This window comes from Drosophila ananassae, chromosome 2R (genome assembly GCF_017639315.1).
Source record: "Drosophila ananassae strain 14024-0371.13 chromosome 2R, ASM1763931v2, whole genome shotgun sequence".
NCBI classification, from domain to species: domain Eukaryota; kingdom Metazoa; phylum Arthropoda; class Insecta; order Diptera; family Drosophilidae; genus Drosophila; species Drosophila ananassae.
Genome location: NC_057928.1, coordinates 12983354 through 12996853, shown reverse-complemented (window position 1 = coordinate 12996853; position 13500 = coordinate 12983354). Strand labels below are relative to the sequence as shown.

The following is a 13500-nucleotide window of genomic DNA, read 5'->3' as shown; positions in this document are numbered from 1 at the left end:
CACTACATACTAATTATCGATACCATGTTAGCTCCCTAGACACTGTCTGTACAGAATTCGAAGGTTTAAATAAATAAAATTAGGAATTTGGAATATATTCTTAGCCGCTACAAAGAATCCCCATGAAAATGGATGCCGACAGCAGTCGTGGCCACAAAGGTCCGTATATATAGTAGTGATTTGGATCCGATATCGGTCCTGCAATTGCATACAAGTGCATACCCCAGTGCATACAATGTTTTTTTTTCTCTTTTTGTTGTTTTTTTTCTAGTGCCAAGAAGTGAAAAGTGTGAAAATGGATGTTAAAGAAATCCTGACGCTTCGACGACAAAGCAGCAAGGACGTGCTCGAAAATGTGACTCCCCCGATCCAGGAATATTCCAATTAAAAATCAAATATTAAATCGTAATTTTCTGTTTAGATTCCCATGGGTCCAGGTCACGTCGCAAAAGAGATTCCTACGAAAGGGACAATAGCAGAGAACGGAAACGAGAGCGGGATCGGGAGCGGCAGCGGGAGGATGAGAAAAAGGTTCCCTACTTCGCAGACGCAGGACGCGAGCGAGATCGGGTAAAGAACTCCCGCACCAATCGCCGCAGTCGCACTCGTTCCAGATCACGCTCATCCGAAAGGAGGCGGTGGCATCGTCGGAGAAGTAGCAGCGACAGCAGGAATCATTACCGCAGTCGAAGTCCCAATCGTCGCAGTATGCGCAAGGACACTCCGCCGCCAAAGATTATAAATTACTATGTGCAAGTTCCAGCACATGAATTCAATGGATACGGATACGTTAGTATATTTGCATCCTTCGGCCAATTAGCCAACATTAGCAAGGACTTGTCTCCGCTAAAAGAAAGCATATTTTTCATTTTTTTCTAACAATTTTATTTTGTTTGATTTACAGGGCATGTATGGACCGTATGGCATGGTGCCGCCACCAAGGTACGGATACCAGCGACTTCCACGTCCATCGCACTTCCCATCAGCACACCTAATGTACCGCCATCGTCCGCCGTTTAGTAGGACCCCGAGATTTAGCTACAGAAACGCCTGGCGGCCACCACATTAGACATTCTTAATTCGACGTAATTACAAATTTATTTACATTCGTGTGATTTATACATTAAAATAATAAATACACATATATTTGAAACAAAAAAGGGGTGAACATAATATATTGCAAACGGAGAAATTTGATTTAATCATGAGCAAAATAATGTCACACGAGGCGGAGAGGATGTTTACTTAGCCTAAGAGGAATAACCATATAATTAAGACTTTATACATGCACATTTACACATACACACATGGATTGGTTTGGGTTTGGGTTTGGGTTTTGGGGACCTAACACTAGCGACTCTCTCCTAATTACGATATTACGCTTTGTCAATAAATTATAAAAATAGATCATTTGTGTGGCATTATACTAAAAACAGTGTCCCATCCGTTAAAGCTCAACCCGGGGACGAAACTGTAGCCGAAGCGGTGGATCTCTAAAGCGCCAGCGCGTCACATAGACGAACTTCAGCGTGTGATCCTTTCCCAGCAGCTCCTCGTTGCACAAAATGTCGATCTAAGGAAGAATACATTTCAAAAATTAAAATCAAATTTAATTATTTAAAATGGAGGGCAAAAGAAAGGATATACCTCTCGATACTTTTCGATCCCATTTAAGATCTTCTTGGCCACCAGCTTTTTGAGATGCGTTATCGTCGCCTGCGAACTGCAGCGGATGAAGCGTCGCTGCAGGCTCTTGAAATTGTTGCTGATGCATTCGAGGCACACGTTCACCTGCTCGTCGAGGCGATGGAAGTCGGACTCGGCATGCGCCTCCATCACCTTTTCGTTGTCGTCCTCGTGATTCTGCGTTATATCCTTCGGACATGGCATGTTCCTGCTCTTGTAGAAGTCTCGCTCTCTTCGCGACTCGTCTAATAAAAGGGTTGATCACAAAAAAAAAAAAAACAGGATTTTTACATAAAGGCAAAAACACAATGGAATAACCTTACCTTCTTGCAGTTTCGGCACCAGTTTGTACACAATGTCCTGCATGGTGCGATCGAAGCTGATGTATTGCAGCGGGTGGGACTGGTGAATGATGTTGTCGCAGGTGGGGCATGTTTTCTTTTCCTCTAGATGCTTCACTAGGCAGCTTTTGCAAACTGAAATGCACAATAGATGACACTGTTATTGGGCGAACTGCAGGTGGTCCAGCCAGGAAACACTCACATGTATGCAGACACTCCGTAACCGTGGTGGCATCGATGAAGTAGCCCCCGCAGATCTTGCACGTGATGTGCGGGTTGATCGTCTTCAGCTTCACGCGCCGCTCCATGCTGATTAACCAAACCGGCCGATCTCTTCAGTTTTATATATACTCCTACACCGCTGCAGAGCTTGATTTTTCGATCCCCCACTCCGCGGCGGAAAATGGTTAAAACGGCGGCACCGCTTGCTACCGTTTAATTCGAACGCTCGCGCACGTTATAAGAGGCACTCGGCATGGTGGCCAGTAGGTTTAGGTTGCAATTTGTTTGGTTTTTAGCAGTAATTCGAAACAAATAAAAGAAATCACGACTAAATTATGTGTACGTGTGAGTTAGGGATGGGCGATAGTTAATCACGCAAAGTAGCAGTTATCGGAAATTGTTCCTCGTGTTTTCTAGCACTGTGAGGCGTTGCCTGACCGCAAGCAGTAATCAGCGCGGGAAAGTTGCCGTATCGAGTGTTAAGTGTGGCCCAATCTCATTCTCTTCTTAATCAGCTGTTGCTCATTTGCTTTTGTTTTTGCTAGTTGTTTTCTTTGAGGCGTAATTTTCATTAATTACTCATACAAAATCCTGGCAAATGGCGCTGGTGGACCATGACTCCTGGGATATCGAGTACGAGGGGTGCGAACGGCTACGCCACCAGCTGCTGGTGCACCTGAACCAGCGCCAGCAGCTCAATCCCAAAGATGCTAAGTATCTTCAGTTGACGGCCAGCGTAAAATCCGGACTAGAGCAGCTAGGAAAGGATGTGAACCACTTGAAAGTGGTCCTGGACAACGCTGTTACCTGGGAAACCAGCCCGGAGGAGGAACTCCAACAGCGACGCATCGATTTTGATCGTCTTACATTCCAGCTGCGGGAAATCAACGAAAAGTTCGTCAACAGCTCACGGTCCAATGTTCTGGCTGCGTCTCCAGGGGTTTCCTCCCCCTCAGTCTGGCAGGATCAGGGTTCGGGTAATGCTCCCATGGACGTAGATACCTTGAAACTAAGGCAGGCCGAGATGCTGGAGAACCAGAACCGCGGACTTGATGCCCTTTCTGCTACCCTCTCCAGACAGCGAGTCTTGGCCACTCAGCTAGGCAACGAGGTGGAGGACCAGAACAGTAGGTCTAAGAAAGAAACATCTATTCACATTTTTATTGACATGTTTTTAATCACTTTTAGATATCTTGGACAACCTGGCAGATGCCATGGATCGCGTGGAAAACGGAGTGCAGCGAGAAACTCAGAGCATTGGTCAAGTGAACCGACGGGACAGCACCTGGGGTTACTGGTTGGTCATAATAGCTTTGTTCGTGGCCATTATTGTGGTCATCTTTGTGTAGTCTTTCCAATTGTTATGTTCGTCTATTGTTGATTCAAAGCTCCCATCGTACGAGTATTTATACATATATTAAAATAGGATTTTATACTATCTACGTTACTCGAATCTTTCAAATCCTTTCAACAGGTTTATTTTTTTTCGTTACATTACGGTTAACAGCTTTACGGGTGATTAACTACTTAAGCCAAGTCGGAGGCGTAGGGCACATTAGCCAGATTGCCGATGGCGCCAACAGCCAGCTTGGAGCTGCCCACCTTCTTGGCGGCCGCCTGGACCTCTGACTGCGAGATACCGTCGATGGCTGCCAACAGGGCGTCGGCTTCCAGCACGTTGCGGGTGAGCGCTGCCTGGCGGCCGACCTCCTTGATCAGTCCGCTGTCGGAAGAGTACTGCGAGATAACGCGGGCCTTCAACAGGGCCTTACCGCGGGCGACATCCTTGTCAGACACAGCACCAGATTTCAGGGCACGCACCAGGAACTCCACAGCCTTTCCGACGTCCTTCGAGTCGGAGGACACAACAAAGCCAAACAGGCCAGCATCAGAGTAGCTGGCGTTAATAGCCTTAACAGCAGCAGATCCACCGGCGCATGCGACGGCATCACCGAACAATCCAGCTGAGTTACCGCGCTTGGTCGCTGCTCCAGCACCCACAGCCTGCTCCAAAATGGCAAATGCCAAAGCTTCCTTGTGGTTGGAAACGGCACCGCCCTGTCCAGCAACGGCCACGACAGTTTGGTGACCGGCAGTATCTTTGCGCGCATCTCCGCCATACCAGTTGGGCGACGAGGGCTTATCACTGCCGGTGGGGAACTGCAGAGTCTGAGCGAATCCAGAGAGGGTGTTGATGTCAATGCCAACGCCTACAACAGCGGCACGGCCAGCGGCGAAGGTCTCGCACACATAGTGCAGCAGGCTCTCCGATGACAGCTTACCGAGCTGGAAACGAGGAGCGTAGATCGAATTGCCCAAGCCCTTGCGGAAGGCGGCTTTGTGCACCAGCTCAACTGCGCGTTGCTACAAATGGATTTAATTTTACACGAGATATTAACTAATAACGCATTTGGAAATACCTCTTTGGAGACGGCTTCCAACTGGTTCAGAAGGGTCTTGGCATTGTCAGTCAGTTCCCAGGGCTTGAAAGCAGGCTGCAGCAGATCCTGAAGATAACGCAGTCCAGTTTCGGCATTGTCGGCAGTGGTGGTCACGGTGTAGCCAACAACCTCACGATCGCCCCAAGTGGACAGGGTGCCGCCTACCTGCTGAATGTTACGGGCGATGGCGAAGGCGGACGAATTCTGGGTGCTCAGACCGCCGGCCAAACGAAGCAGATGCGAAGCACCCTGGGTGTCGTAGGCCTCGTTACGGGAGCCAGCTCTAGTAAAGGGTTAATTGTCTCATTACTTATTTAGAAATATTTCATAAACTTACCCCAGCACCAGGGAGACACGCGTAACCGGAACAGTAGCTTCGGCGGAGGCAACCACCAGCTTGTTCTCCAGTACCTTGACATTAATTCCGGACACGTCGCCAGCAGGACGCGGGCAGGTGGAGTAGCCTCGTTTCTGTCGGAAAACAAGGTTGTATTAATATTATTTGGTTGGTTATTTAGATAGGAACTTGGTACGATTTACGTAACACGAGTCTCCACTACGGCAGATTCGCTGCCGTAACTTTTTTTTTTGGTTAGGAAGCAACTTACGGCAATGGAGCGCAGGAGCGACGTCTTGCTAGCGTTGCAGGCCATGTCGTGTATTCTTTCTAATTTCAGCTATTTGCTTTCAAAGCAATTTTTTATAAATATTCGCAGAGCGAAAATTTTTACTCCGCTGTCGTTGCGCTGGTGTGGCCGTCGCTTGGTGATGCAAATATCTGTTCTTGACTTGGCGAATGGTCACACCGATTGATTAGTGATTTTGAGTCACAGGATTTCTTAAACAAAAATAAAAAATCAAAACCCTCTGAAGTAATGTTAGAATTTTAATAAATACAACTACTTTGATTAATGTGTACTTTATTACTTTACGCTTTAGGATATATGAAACATTACAAACTGTCAGTTAGACTATCATTTCTAGATCGCGGGCATAGCTGAGCACCTGCTCGGCCAGCTCCTCGGACGGCAGGAGCTCCTTGGGTTTGATACTACGGTCGGTGAAGCTATAGTCACCGCTGGCCTCCAGCTTCCACTGCCGCTTTTCGCCAAAGGCCTTGATCTCGTCGGGAACACGCAGGCTGAGCCTCTTTGCGGCGTCCTTGGCGGATATCTTTTCATAGGACTTCTCGATACAGGCTCCAATCTCGTCGCGAACCGTCTCTACAAGCAGGTCCATGAAGTAGTTGTAGACCTCGGCGGGGACCGTGGACTTGGCTTGGAAGATCTTGTTGTAGCGGCCCTCCATGATGTACTGCTCCAGGGCCAGGATAGGCCGGATGAACTGATTGTGCTGAATCACATCCACCGAAAGGAGCTCCAGCTCAGTGTGGAAGTCTGAGACGCGGTTGCCAGAGAGCAGATACAGGAGATTCAGACCCAGAAGCTTGTACTTGCTCTCTGACTCTCCAATGATCTTTGCATAGTCGTAGTAGTAGCACTTTAGCTGCGCCATATACCTTTCGAAAGCAAGCAGGTCCTTGCTTAGCACGCTGTGCTCCACAGCCACCTCCAGAACGCTCCTGGCTAGGATTAACTGCTTCTTGTGGCTTGCCGCATCCGCTCCATCCGTTGGCAAGAAGGCAATTTTCACCAGAGCCACTTTGAGCTGATCCAGCAGCTGTCCACATCTGACGGTGTTTGGTGGCCGCTTAGACCACTCGGAGATCAGCTCCTTGTACAGCGTCTCTACATTGGCCATCTTTGTTTATTAATTTTAGAATTAAGCCTTGTAATTCAGAGAATGAGTTTCGCTTTTTCCAACGCGCTAGAGATGGTAGTTTATGTGTTTCTGTTATCGAATCTTGAGATGGCAACTAGTGTTGAAAAACACCACATCATCTTTCGTAGTATTAAAAAGCGCTATTACAATTTCGGCCCAAATTTACTTCACTTTTACAACAATCAGCAAGCTTGACGTTTCTGCTCCTTTCCTACGTTGAAAAAATCAAAAGATGACCGACCAGGCAAACCCAAATAATGCTGTTTGGGATGACTCCTTGCTGGTAAAGACCTACGATGAGTCCGTGGGACTCCTCCGTGAGGCTTTAGCCCGCCGTTTGGCCGATTCGACCAATAAGCATGAGGAGGAGAAGACTGCCGCCGCTGATGATGCCGCCGACGACGCGAACGAACCTGTCCAACTTGAGTCTGAGCCATTGGTCTTCAAGGTTGGGGACTACGCTCGTGCCACTTATACCGTGGACGGATTGGACTACGAGGGAGCTGTGGTCTCTGTGAACGACAAGAACGGAACCTGCGTCATCCGTTTCCTGGGCTACGAGAACGAGCAGGAGGTTCTTCTATCTGACTTGCTTCCCTCATGGGGCAAAACCGTGCGTCGCGAGCAGTTCCTCAGCGCCAAAGAGGAGGCAGGTGAAGAACAGCAGCCGGTGGTCAGCCGTTCCAAGGCAGCCTCTTCGTCCACCAGTCAACCGAAGAAGGCTTCTGGAAAGAAATCTGGCGGAGGCAGGGCCTCCAGCTCTGGAGGAAGCGGCTTGGCAGGAGGCCCTGTCATGCCACCTATGCCACTAGTGCCACCAATGTTCGCCTCTCCGGCAGAGGGTGCCGAGCAGGACTTTGTAGCCATGCTCACTGCCTGGTATATGTCTGGTTACTACACGGGTCTTTACCAGGGCAAGAAGGAAGCCAATGCTGGTGCCAAGAAAAAGACTCCAAAGAAGTAGTCTAAAACTTTCACTCAAATCACTTGTTTAGACTAATAGAAATAAGTCAAGAAATATATATATAAATTGTTATAAGAATAAATTGTTAGTTTTGGTTTATGCGGAGTACATAAGTACGGAGTACACTACATAAGGATTTATGTATATTTTCAAATATTATGTGTGCAATAGGAACATGTGTCCTAAAGAAATTTACGACTTTGAGGCATAAACCTTAGGGGATCGGGTTACCCGGGTACTTGAGATTTAACGGGTACTTGAGGACTCTTTGAGACGCATTCCCATTTCAGTTGCTGTTTGGCATCGAAAGACAGAGGTTGTAATGTTTGTATCAGAAGAGCAATCTTCATTTTATTTTCTTAAAACGTGACAAAATCTGGCAGCATCGTGTACATCGCCGTAAACTCAGGAGCGCTAGTCTTAAATCGAAGAACAGTTTTTGCAAGTTCAGCTTTTCCGGCATTTTTGTATACATATCGTTTTGATAAACAATTAAATCTGTTTATAATAGCAATTTTAATTCTACACTCTAAGAAACACCTCATTCGGTAAGGTGCAGTTTTTTTGGACATGACAGGCATTTTAGAGTACTCATTTTTTTCAGTGTGCCTAAATTTTTTAGGTTATTACATTGCCATTTTTGGGAAAACTCAACTTAAGTGCGATGCGTGTCCTCGACTTTGCTGACGGATCTGTACCCATTTGCTTGGAATATCCAGATGGACGCGTTTTTCGGAAATGTTCCAGCTACGGGGATCGAGTTCCGGGCTTGAACTGGGTCGAGTTTACCTTGTATCATGATGGCGGTTTGGAATTCATGGAGGATCGACGCCAGATATTGCTGGAGGCTATCTATGAGGTCGTCGATGGCGCCAATTTCTTCCCCGTCTACTATCAGGTGACATCAAAAGGCACTCACTTGTAATACAAATACTTACGAGTTCAATTTCATTCAGCTCGGTGGCCGCGTGGACACATTCCTGGCCAGGGACTGCAAGAAGGCCCTTGACAGGCTCTTTCTCCAGAAGTTGACCATTAACCTGGGCCATGGCATTTCCATCGGGATCGGCGTACAGATGGGAGTGGCCCGGTACATAACAAATCAAATAACACCCACGTACATCATTGCCGAGAAGCTGTCGGAGCTGATCAAGCGGCTGGTGAAACGTGACGGCGTGGGTGGACTTCTCAATCTGGAGTCATTCGGCAGCCATCCCGAATTCAGGAACATCGTTGTCAGCCTGGCCAATCCATCCATTTTTACGACCGTGTGCCAGGTGATACGCAACGACCCGGATAGCTATCGTGTGCGCGGGTATATTCTTTCCAAAAACCGGATCAGGTGCCTCAAGCCACTAAGTCTGTTTGCGAATAATCCTTCGATTGAATTGCTCGATTTGAGCGAAAACAGGGTGAGGGTTTTACACAATTGCAGAAAGTATTCTAAATCCTATTAGATTTTTAGGGTCTAATAGGGTTTATTGTTAAATTATACTTTCCTCATAGGCATTGTTGCTCCTAATTTAGGTCTAATATTTCAATTTTTTCTTCCAGATTGCATCCGCGGAACGTTTCTGCAATGAAATGGCTCATTTTCAGGCTAAGGAACTCTTATTGACCAAAAACCCCATCGAAAAAAATTCAAAATTCCCAGAAAACATCAAGGCGCTCGAAAAGAACTTTACTTTGGTGGTGAGTTTTCATTTCAAAATTTAAAAGGTTTTATGAAAAATTTTGAAAATCTTCTTAAAAACTCACTTAGAACGGGGTTGCCTTTGACAAACTGCACAGGGACTATTGCCCGCTGGATAACGACATTGATCTGGAAGCTGACGGTACACGCATTGACGGGAGCAACATATGGAAGTTGATGGAGTTTAAGGACAGCAAGGACTGGCACGCCTTGTGCGTTTCAGACCCCTTCCATGAGTACCAAAAGGATGCACTCTTTGACTTTGTTTTCATTAGCGTGGACGCTAATCTAAGCGAGTTTTATCCTTGCTACTATAAGTACATCCGACGTGAGCACGTCTTCCTCGTTCGGAATTGCTTTGACCAGATTGTCCATCTGACTAACATCCGGGGGATGAAAATAGTGGTGCCACCGATGTTGGATCTTGGGGAGCGCCTACTTAACTTCTACTTGCGCATGAATGTGAGCGTTTTCAAGGACCACCACTTGGAGCCACACAAGTGCATCGTGAAAGCTGTGAAAGAGAGTTATCCCGCTCAAAACCGTCTGCTTGACCTCTCCCAGTTCCAGGCTAACAAAAATCTGGAGAACGTAGTGGTGCATATGAGCTCCCCAAAGGTCCTGACCAGTGTACTCTTGGTTGCCTCCAAGCAGTTCATGGAGAACTGTTCGGAGATTCGACTGTGCAACAACAAGATTATTCAGGTATATCAAGTCAACTTCTTGACCCGAATGGGCAACTTACGGGCTCTCGACCTGAGGCACAACTGGCTGCACGACCTATCACTGATCCAGCCTCTTGAAGTCCTGCCCCTGAAGTCACTTTTGCTTCACGGAAATCCTCTCTGCCGCAACTATGCAATGGCCAGCGAGTACGTCAGGGCAGTGAAGGAAATATTTCCCCAATTAACGACTCTAGATGGTGTTGAGCTTCAGGCCAATCCCGGCCAGACCCCGCAGAAAAACTTTCTCTGTTATATCGGCGCTTATGAGTTAGTGGGTGATGTCTTCCTCAGCAACTATCTGCGGGAGTTTGAGAAGGCGCGCGAATCCCTCCTTAAGTATTACTCGGATGACTCCATTTTCACCATGACCTGCAGTTACCGGATTGTGCAAAATCAGCGTACTGGAGCAACTGGACAGCTCCTTCGTCGTTTGTCTCAGTACAATTCCAATGCCAGGAACCTCCACCAATTGGATAACTCGAAGGCGACCAACTTTGTATTCGTGGGCGGCATGGAGATTGTGGAGCTCCTGTTGAAGCTGCCCAAAGTTACACACGACTTCCATTCCCTGCAGACGGACGTAATGCATTACGATGGTAAGTCGGCGATTATCTATGTGACTGGGTTGTTGCGGGACGAGGCTGCCGGTAGTTTCAGAGGCGATGATCTGTTCTTGGCATTTAGCAGACAGTTTGTGGTCAAGCTCGAAGATGATGGACTGGTAAGCTTCAAAATTGTTTGTAAGAATTTAAAAATATCTTATTTTCTTTCAACAAGGGACTTGGTAAAAGTGCTCGACGTCTAAAGATTACCAATGAGCGATTCAATATAATGAATCCCTCCAAGACCATGGTCAGGAACGCCTTTAAAGTCTCCCATTTAACGCACGATAAGATTTTGGACCACAAGAGTGAGCTGGATGTAAAGGACCATAAATTACTTCTATTTCAGGAGGTAACTGGCCTCATTTCCACCTGGTGTACATCGATTGTGGAGGCAGCCGAGTGGGACTTCGAGGAAGCCCTTAAGTTGTTCCTGAAAAAGAATGAAGCTAACGAGATTCCAGATATAGCCTTTTCCTAGACATAAGGGTTAGTCTATAAATTAACAAAATAATTAACGAACATTCCTATATTTTTAAGTTTTAAAGAAATAATATATGTTTTTAGACCAAAACAGGAAACATAGTGCCTACAAAAATAATAATTATGGACGAATATTAGGAAACACCTTCATAGGATCATAGGATGTAATAATTTCCAGCGATTTTCCATCATTTTAAAATATTTCTTAGATGGCCGAAAACATTTATTTGATAATTACGATTAAATAGTGCGTGGAGAGAAGTTCATCCCTCGCACTTTTCGAAAGTACACATATTTACCATTTTAAAGTTAATTCATATATCTTTGTGGCTTTTTTTTAGTCTTTAGCTGCGAAGAAAACACTAAAATTAAGAAGGGGAATCGGGCAGTGGAAAATAAACATTGATAAAATGCCATCGCTTAGATATTTAAATATTTCTGGTAGACTAGAAAATGTTCCTAAATACATTTAGCATATGTATGTTGTATTATATGTATAATGTATTATTAAACGCACAGTTCTAGACCCTTACACGATAAATTACAAAAAGAGGAAAAGTCCGACTAAGCTCTAAAAATTCACATATATATGTGGGATTAATGCATTTAGCGAGTGTTAATGGATCATGCATATTTACGTATGACTTTGTAATGATTGGGATATTGAAAAAATTCGAGCGTTTTCATGCAATTCATGTCTTTGTTTTTAATTTCATAACATAATTTTTTAAAACAAACTAAAATGCCAAAAAATGAACGAATCTAATTTTTTTTCTTCCAAGTTATGAGCGCATTAATATCAGTTAAGTCTGTCCGTTGTTGTATCCGCGGCATGTTGGTGCATTTCTTTTTGTGTGTGTTTATGTGTGTATTTACGGGTAATTACAATGGTTAATTTAATATTTATATTTAGATTGACAAGTGGCAGGCGCCTTAATTTTCGCTGACTTCTTGACTTGGAACAAACAATTACGAAATTGGCGCTCATGATGGTGATTGGATCTTCGGTTACTTTTCTGTTTTCCTTTCCTTTTTTTGTTTTTTTTTTTGTTTTGTTTGTGTGACGACAGTGGTTGCTGCTGTTTCCAGTCGCCAGTTCATTCATTGGGTTAGGTCGATCCGATTTAGTTTGGTTCGCCAGCCTCCCGATAATGCTTTATTTGCGTCTGCCGCTCACGGTGCTCCAGCCTCCAGACTCTTGGTGTTGGTGGTGTTCCTTGTGTCCCTGCTGTCTGGTGCTGCGTACTGTGGCTGAGGTGTTCATGAGTGGAGCACTGCTGCTGGCAGACGCAGCAGCGTCATCTCACTTCTTACCGGGAGGCGCTATTGGTTGGCCGCGCTCCTTTCCTCGTAGCTTAATACCCAGAACGCGCTCCATCTTTCCAAGAATCAGATTGTTGGGAATTCCGCGTCCGGCTTCATAATCGGTAACCACCTGCTGCTTCTCGCAGATTTTCTGTAACAGATTTTTGGAATATTAGTTGGGGAGCAGCGAGTGGGCCATGGGTGTCAACATACTGTGGCCAAGTCCTTCTGGCTGAGACCCTTTGTTTGACGTCCCTGCTGGATGAGCTTTCCCACATCCAAGGGAATTTTGTCGTGGCGTAGCTCCTCAGTCTCGCGGTCCAGCTTGGCAGTATTCTTGGTGGTCACATGCTGCTTGTTGGTGCCAGCACCATCTGCAAACGAAAAGTATTAGTAGGGAAATCCACTTGATATTTAATCACCATATTGCTGCATCTGGCGAAATCACAAATCGCACTATCTGCGTCACAAATAGCAAACAAATGCCACGCAATGCAGCAGGAGGTGCTTCTAGGTTAGAGACAGTGCGGTCTGTGGCGTGGGAAAGGGAGGCAGCTGCGGGTTGGGGGTGGGCTCACATTTCTGTTGGGTGTCCACGGCGACTCCTTGACGTCGGGCCTGGTTTACCGCCGACTCTGTCTTCAACGTGGAAGATTTGGGCGCCTTTTTACGCAGAACAAGTGGAGCCTGATCCCAGTCCGACATTCTTAAAATTTCGCAATGGGGGTGGGCAGCAGAAGACGCAGAAAATGGAGCAGAAAATCAAACAAATTCAATGAATCGCTTGAATCTAGGTCTCGTGTCGATTGATTGTGTTGATATAACTTACTTTGATTGCTTCTCTAAGTTAACTTGCTTTTATTATTAATTAAAAACTAAAAAATTCCAGAACTATCTCCAAATCAGTTGTCAGCGCTGCCAGATTTGACCCTCGGCCCGGGTGGCAATATGGGGTCAATAGTGATGCCAGAATTTTAAAAAATGGCACATAAATTACACGAATTTAAAAGTCCGGCAACGCTACGGGTCTTTATTTCCTCCCCAAATGGGGGCGTATGGGACGTTACCATGCCCGCGCTGGTTTAAAATTGAAAATATAATAATTTTTGATTATTTCGAAGGAAAGTAGTTATTACTGATATTACTGTATAAACATGACGTCAACCCCATTGAAAAGCGTCATCGTGGTTACAAAAGCGCAGGTTCTTATAAGTATGAATTCCACTTGAAAGTGTCATTTTAATCGAGATTCTTGA

At 45.7% G+C, this 13500-nt stretch overlaps 8 protein-coding genes across 11 annotated transcripts; 4 read left to right on the top strand and 4 right to left on the bottom strand.

The window, feature by feature from the left end:
* The first annotated feature begins 3 nt into the window (after positions 1–3).
* LOC6493388 (female-specific protein transformer) lies at positions 4–1179 on the top strand. The gene is made up of 3 exons (XM_001957616.4): positions 4–159; positions 422–789; positions 905–1179. The coding sequence occupies exons 1-3, from the start codon at positions 123–125 to the stop codon at positions 1067–1069; spliced, it is 570 nt and encodes a 189-aa protein (XP_001957652.2). The 5' UTR covers positions 4–122; the 3' UTR covers positions 1070–1179.
* LOC6506557 (polycomb group RING finger protein 3) lies at positions 1080–2637 on the bottom strand. Its single transcript, XM_001957617.4, has 4 exons — positions 2230–2637; positions 2010–2162; positions 1648–1931; positions 1080–1573 (listed from the first exon to the last, which is right to left on the bottom strand). The coding sequence occupies exons 1-4, from the start codon at positions 2333–2335 to the stop codon at positions 1448–1450; spliced, it is 669 nt and encodes a 222-aa protein (XP_001957653.1). The 5' UTR covers positions 2336–2637; the 3' UTR covers positions 1080–1447.
* Positions 2638–2753: 116 nt separating this feature from the next.
* LOC6493389 (syntaxin-8) lies at positions 2754–3696 on the top strand. Its single transcript, XM_001957618.4, has 2 exons — positions 2754–3376; positions 3438–3696. The coding sequence occupies exons 1-2, from the start codon at positions 2848–2850 to the stop codon at positions 3596–3598; spliced, it is 690 nt and encodes a 229-aa protein (XP_001957654.1). The 5' UTR covers positions 2754–2847; the 3' UTR covers positions 3599–3696.
* Positions 3690–5577, bottom strand: LOC6506556 (cytochrome b-c1 complex subunit 2, mitochondrial). The gene is made up of 4 exons (XM_001957619.4): positions 5299–5577; positions 5028–5161; positions 4670–4973; positions 3690–4613 (listed from the first exon to the last, which is right to left on the bottom strand). Exons 1-4 carry the CDS (start codon positions 5341–5343, stop codon positions 3777–3779), a joined length of 1320 nt encoding a protein of 439 aa, XP_001957655.1. The 5' UTR covers positions 5344–5577; the 3' UTR covers positions 3690–3776.
* Positions 5578–5593: 16 nt separating this feature from the next.
* LOC6506555 (26S proteasome non-ATPase regulatory subunit 8) lies at positions 5594–6580 on the bottom strand. The gene has a single exon (XM_001957620.4). The coding sequence runs from the start codon at positions 6449–6451 to the stop codon at positions 5657–5659; it is 795 nt and encodes a 264-aa protein (XP_001957656.1). The 5' UTR covers positions 6452–6580; the 3' UTR covers positions 5594–5656.
* Positions 6581–6601: 21 nt separating this feature from the next.
* LOC6493390 (survival motor neuron protein) lies at positions 6602–7544 on the top strand. Its single transcript, XM_001957621.4, has one exon. It carries the CDS (start codon positions 6705–6707, stop codon positions 7434–7436), a length of 732 nt encoding a protein of 243 aa, XP_001957657.1. The 5' UTR covers positions 6602–6704; the 3' UTR covers positions 7437–7544.
* Positions 7545–7724: 180 nt separating this feature from the next.
* On the top strand, positions 7725–12086 carry LOC6493391 (nuclear RNA export factor 2). Of its 4 annotated transcripts, none has more exons than XM_032454240.2 (7): positions 7725–7984; positions 8041–8334; positions 8393–8848; positions 8991–9128; positions 9199–10575; positions 10632–10945; positions 11024–12086. In XM_032454240.2, exons 2-6 carry the CDS (start codon positions 8101–8103, stop codon positions 10935–10937), a joined length of 2511 nt encoding a protein of 836 aa, XP_032310131.1. In that variant the 5' UTR covers positions 7725–7984; positions 8041–8100; the 3' UTR covers positions 10938–10945; positions 11024–12086. The 4 variants fall into 4 exon arrangements, with proteins under 4 accessions (XP_032310131.1, XP_032310130.1, XP_044570495.1 ...); XM_032454239.2 differs by having other exon boundaries at positions 11005–11041; XM_044714560.1 differs by having other exon boundaries at positions 8059–8334; positions 10632–11041.
* Positions 11620–13231, bottom strand: LOC6506554 (endothelial differentiation-related factor 1 homolog). Its single transcript, XM_001957623.4, is given in 4 exon segments — positions 11620–12395; positions 12458–12618; positions 12823–12950; positions 13074–13231. Coding segments are annotated over 3 exon segments (588 nt in total). The 5' UTR covers position 12950; positions 13074–13231; the 3' UTR covers positions 11620–12095.
* Between the last annotated feature and the right edge of the window lie 269 nt (positions 13232–13500).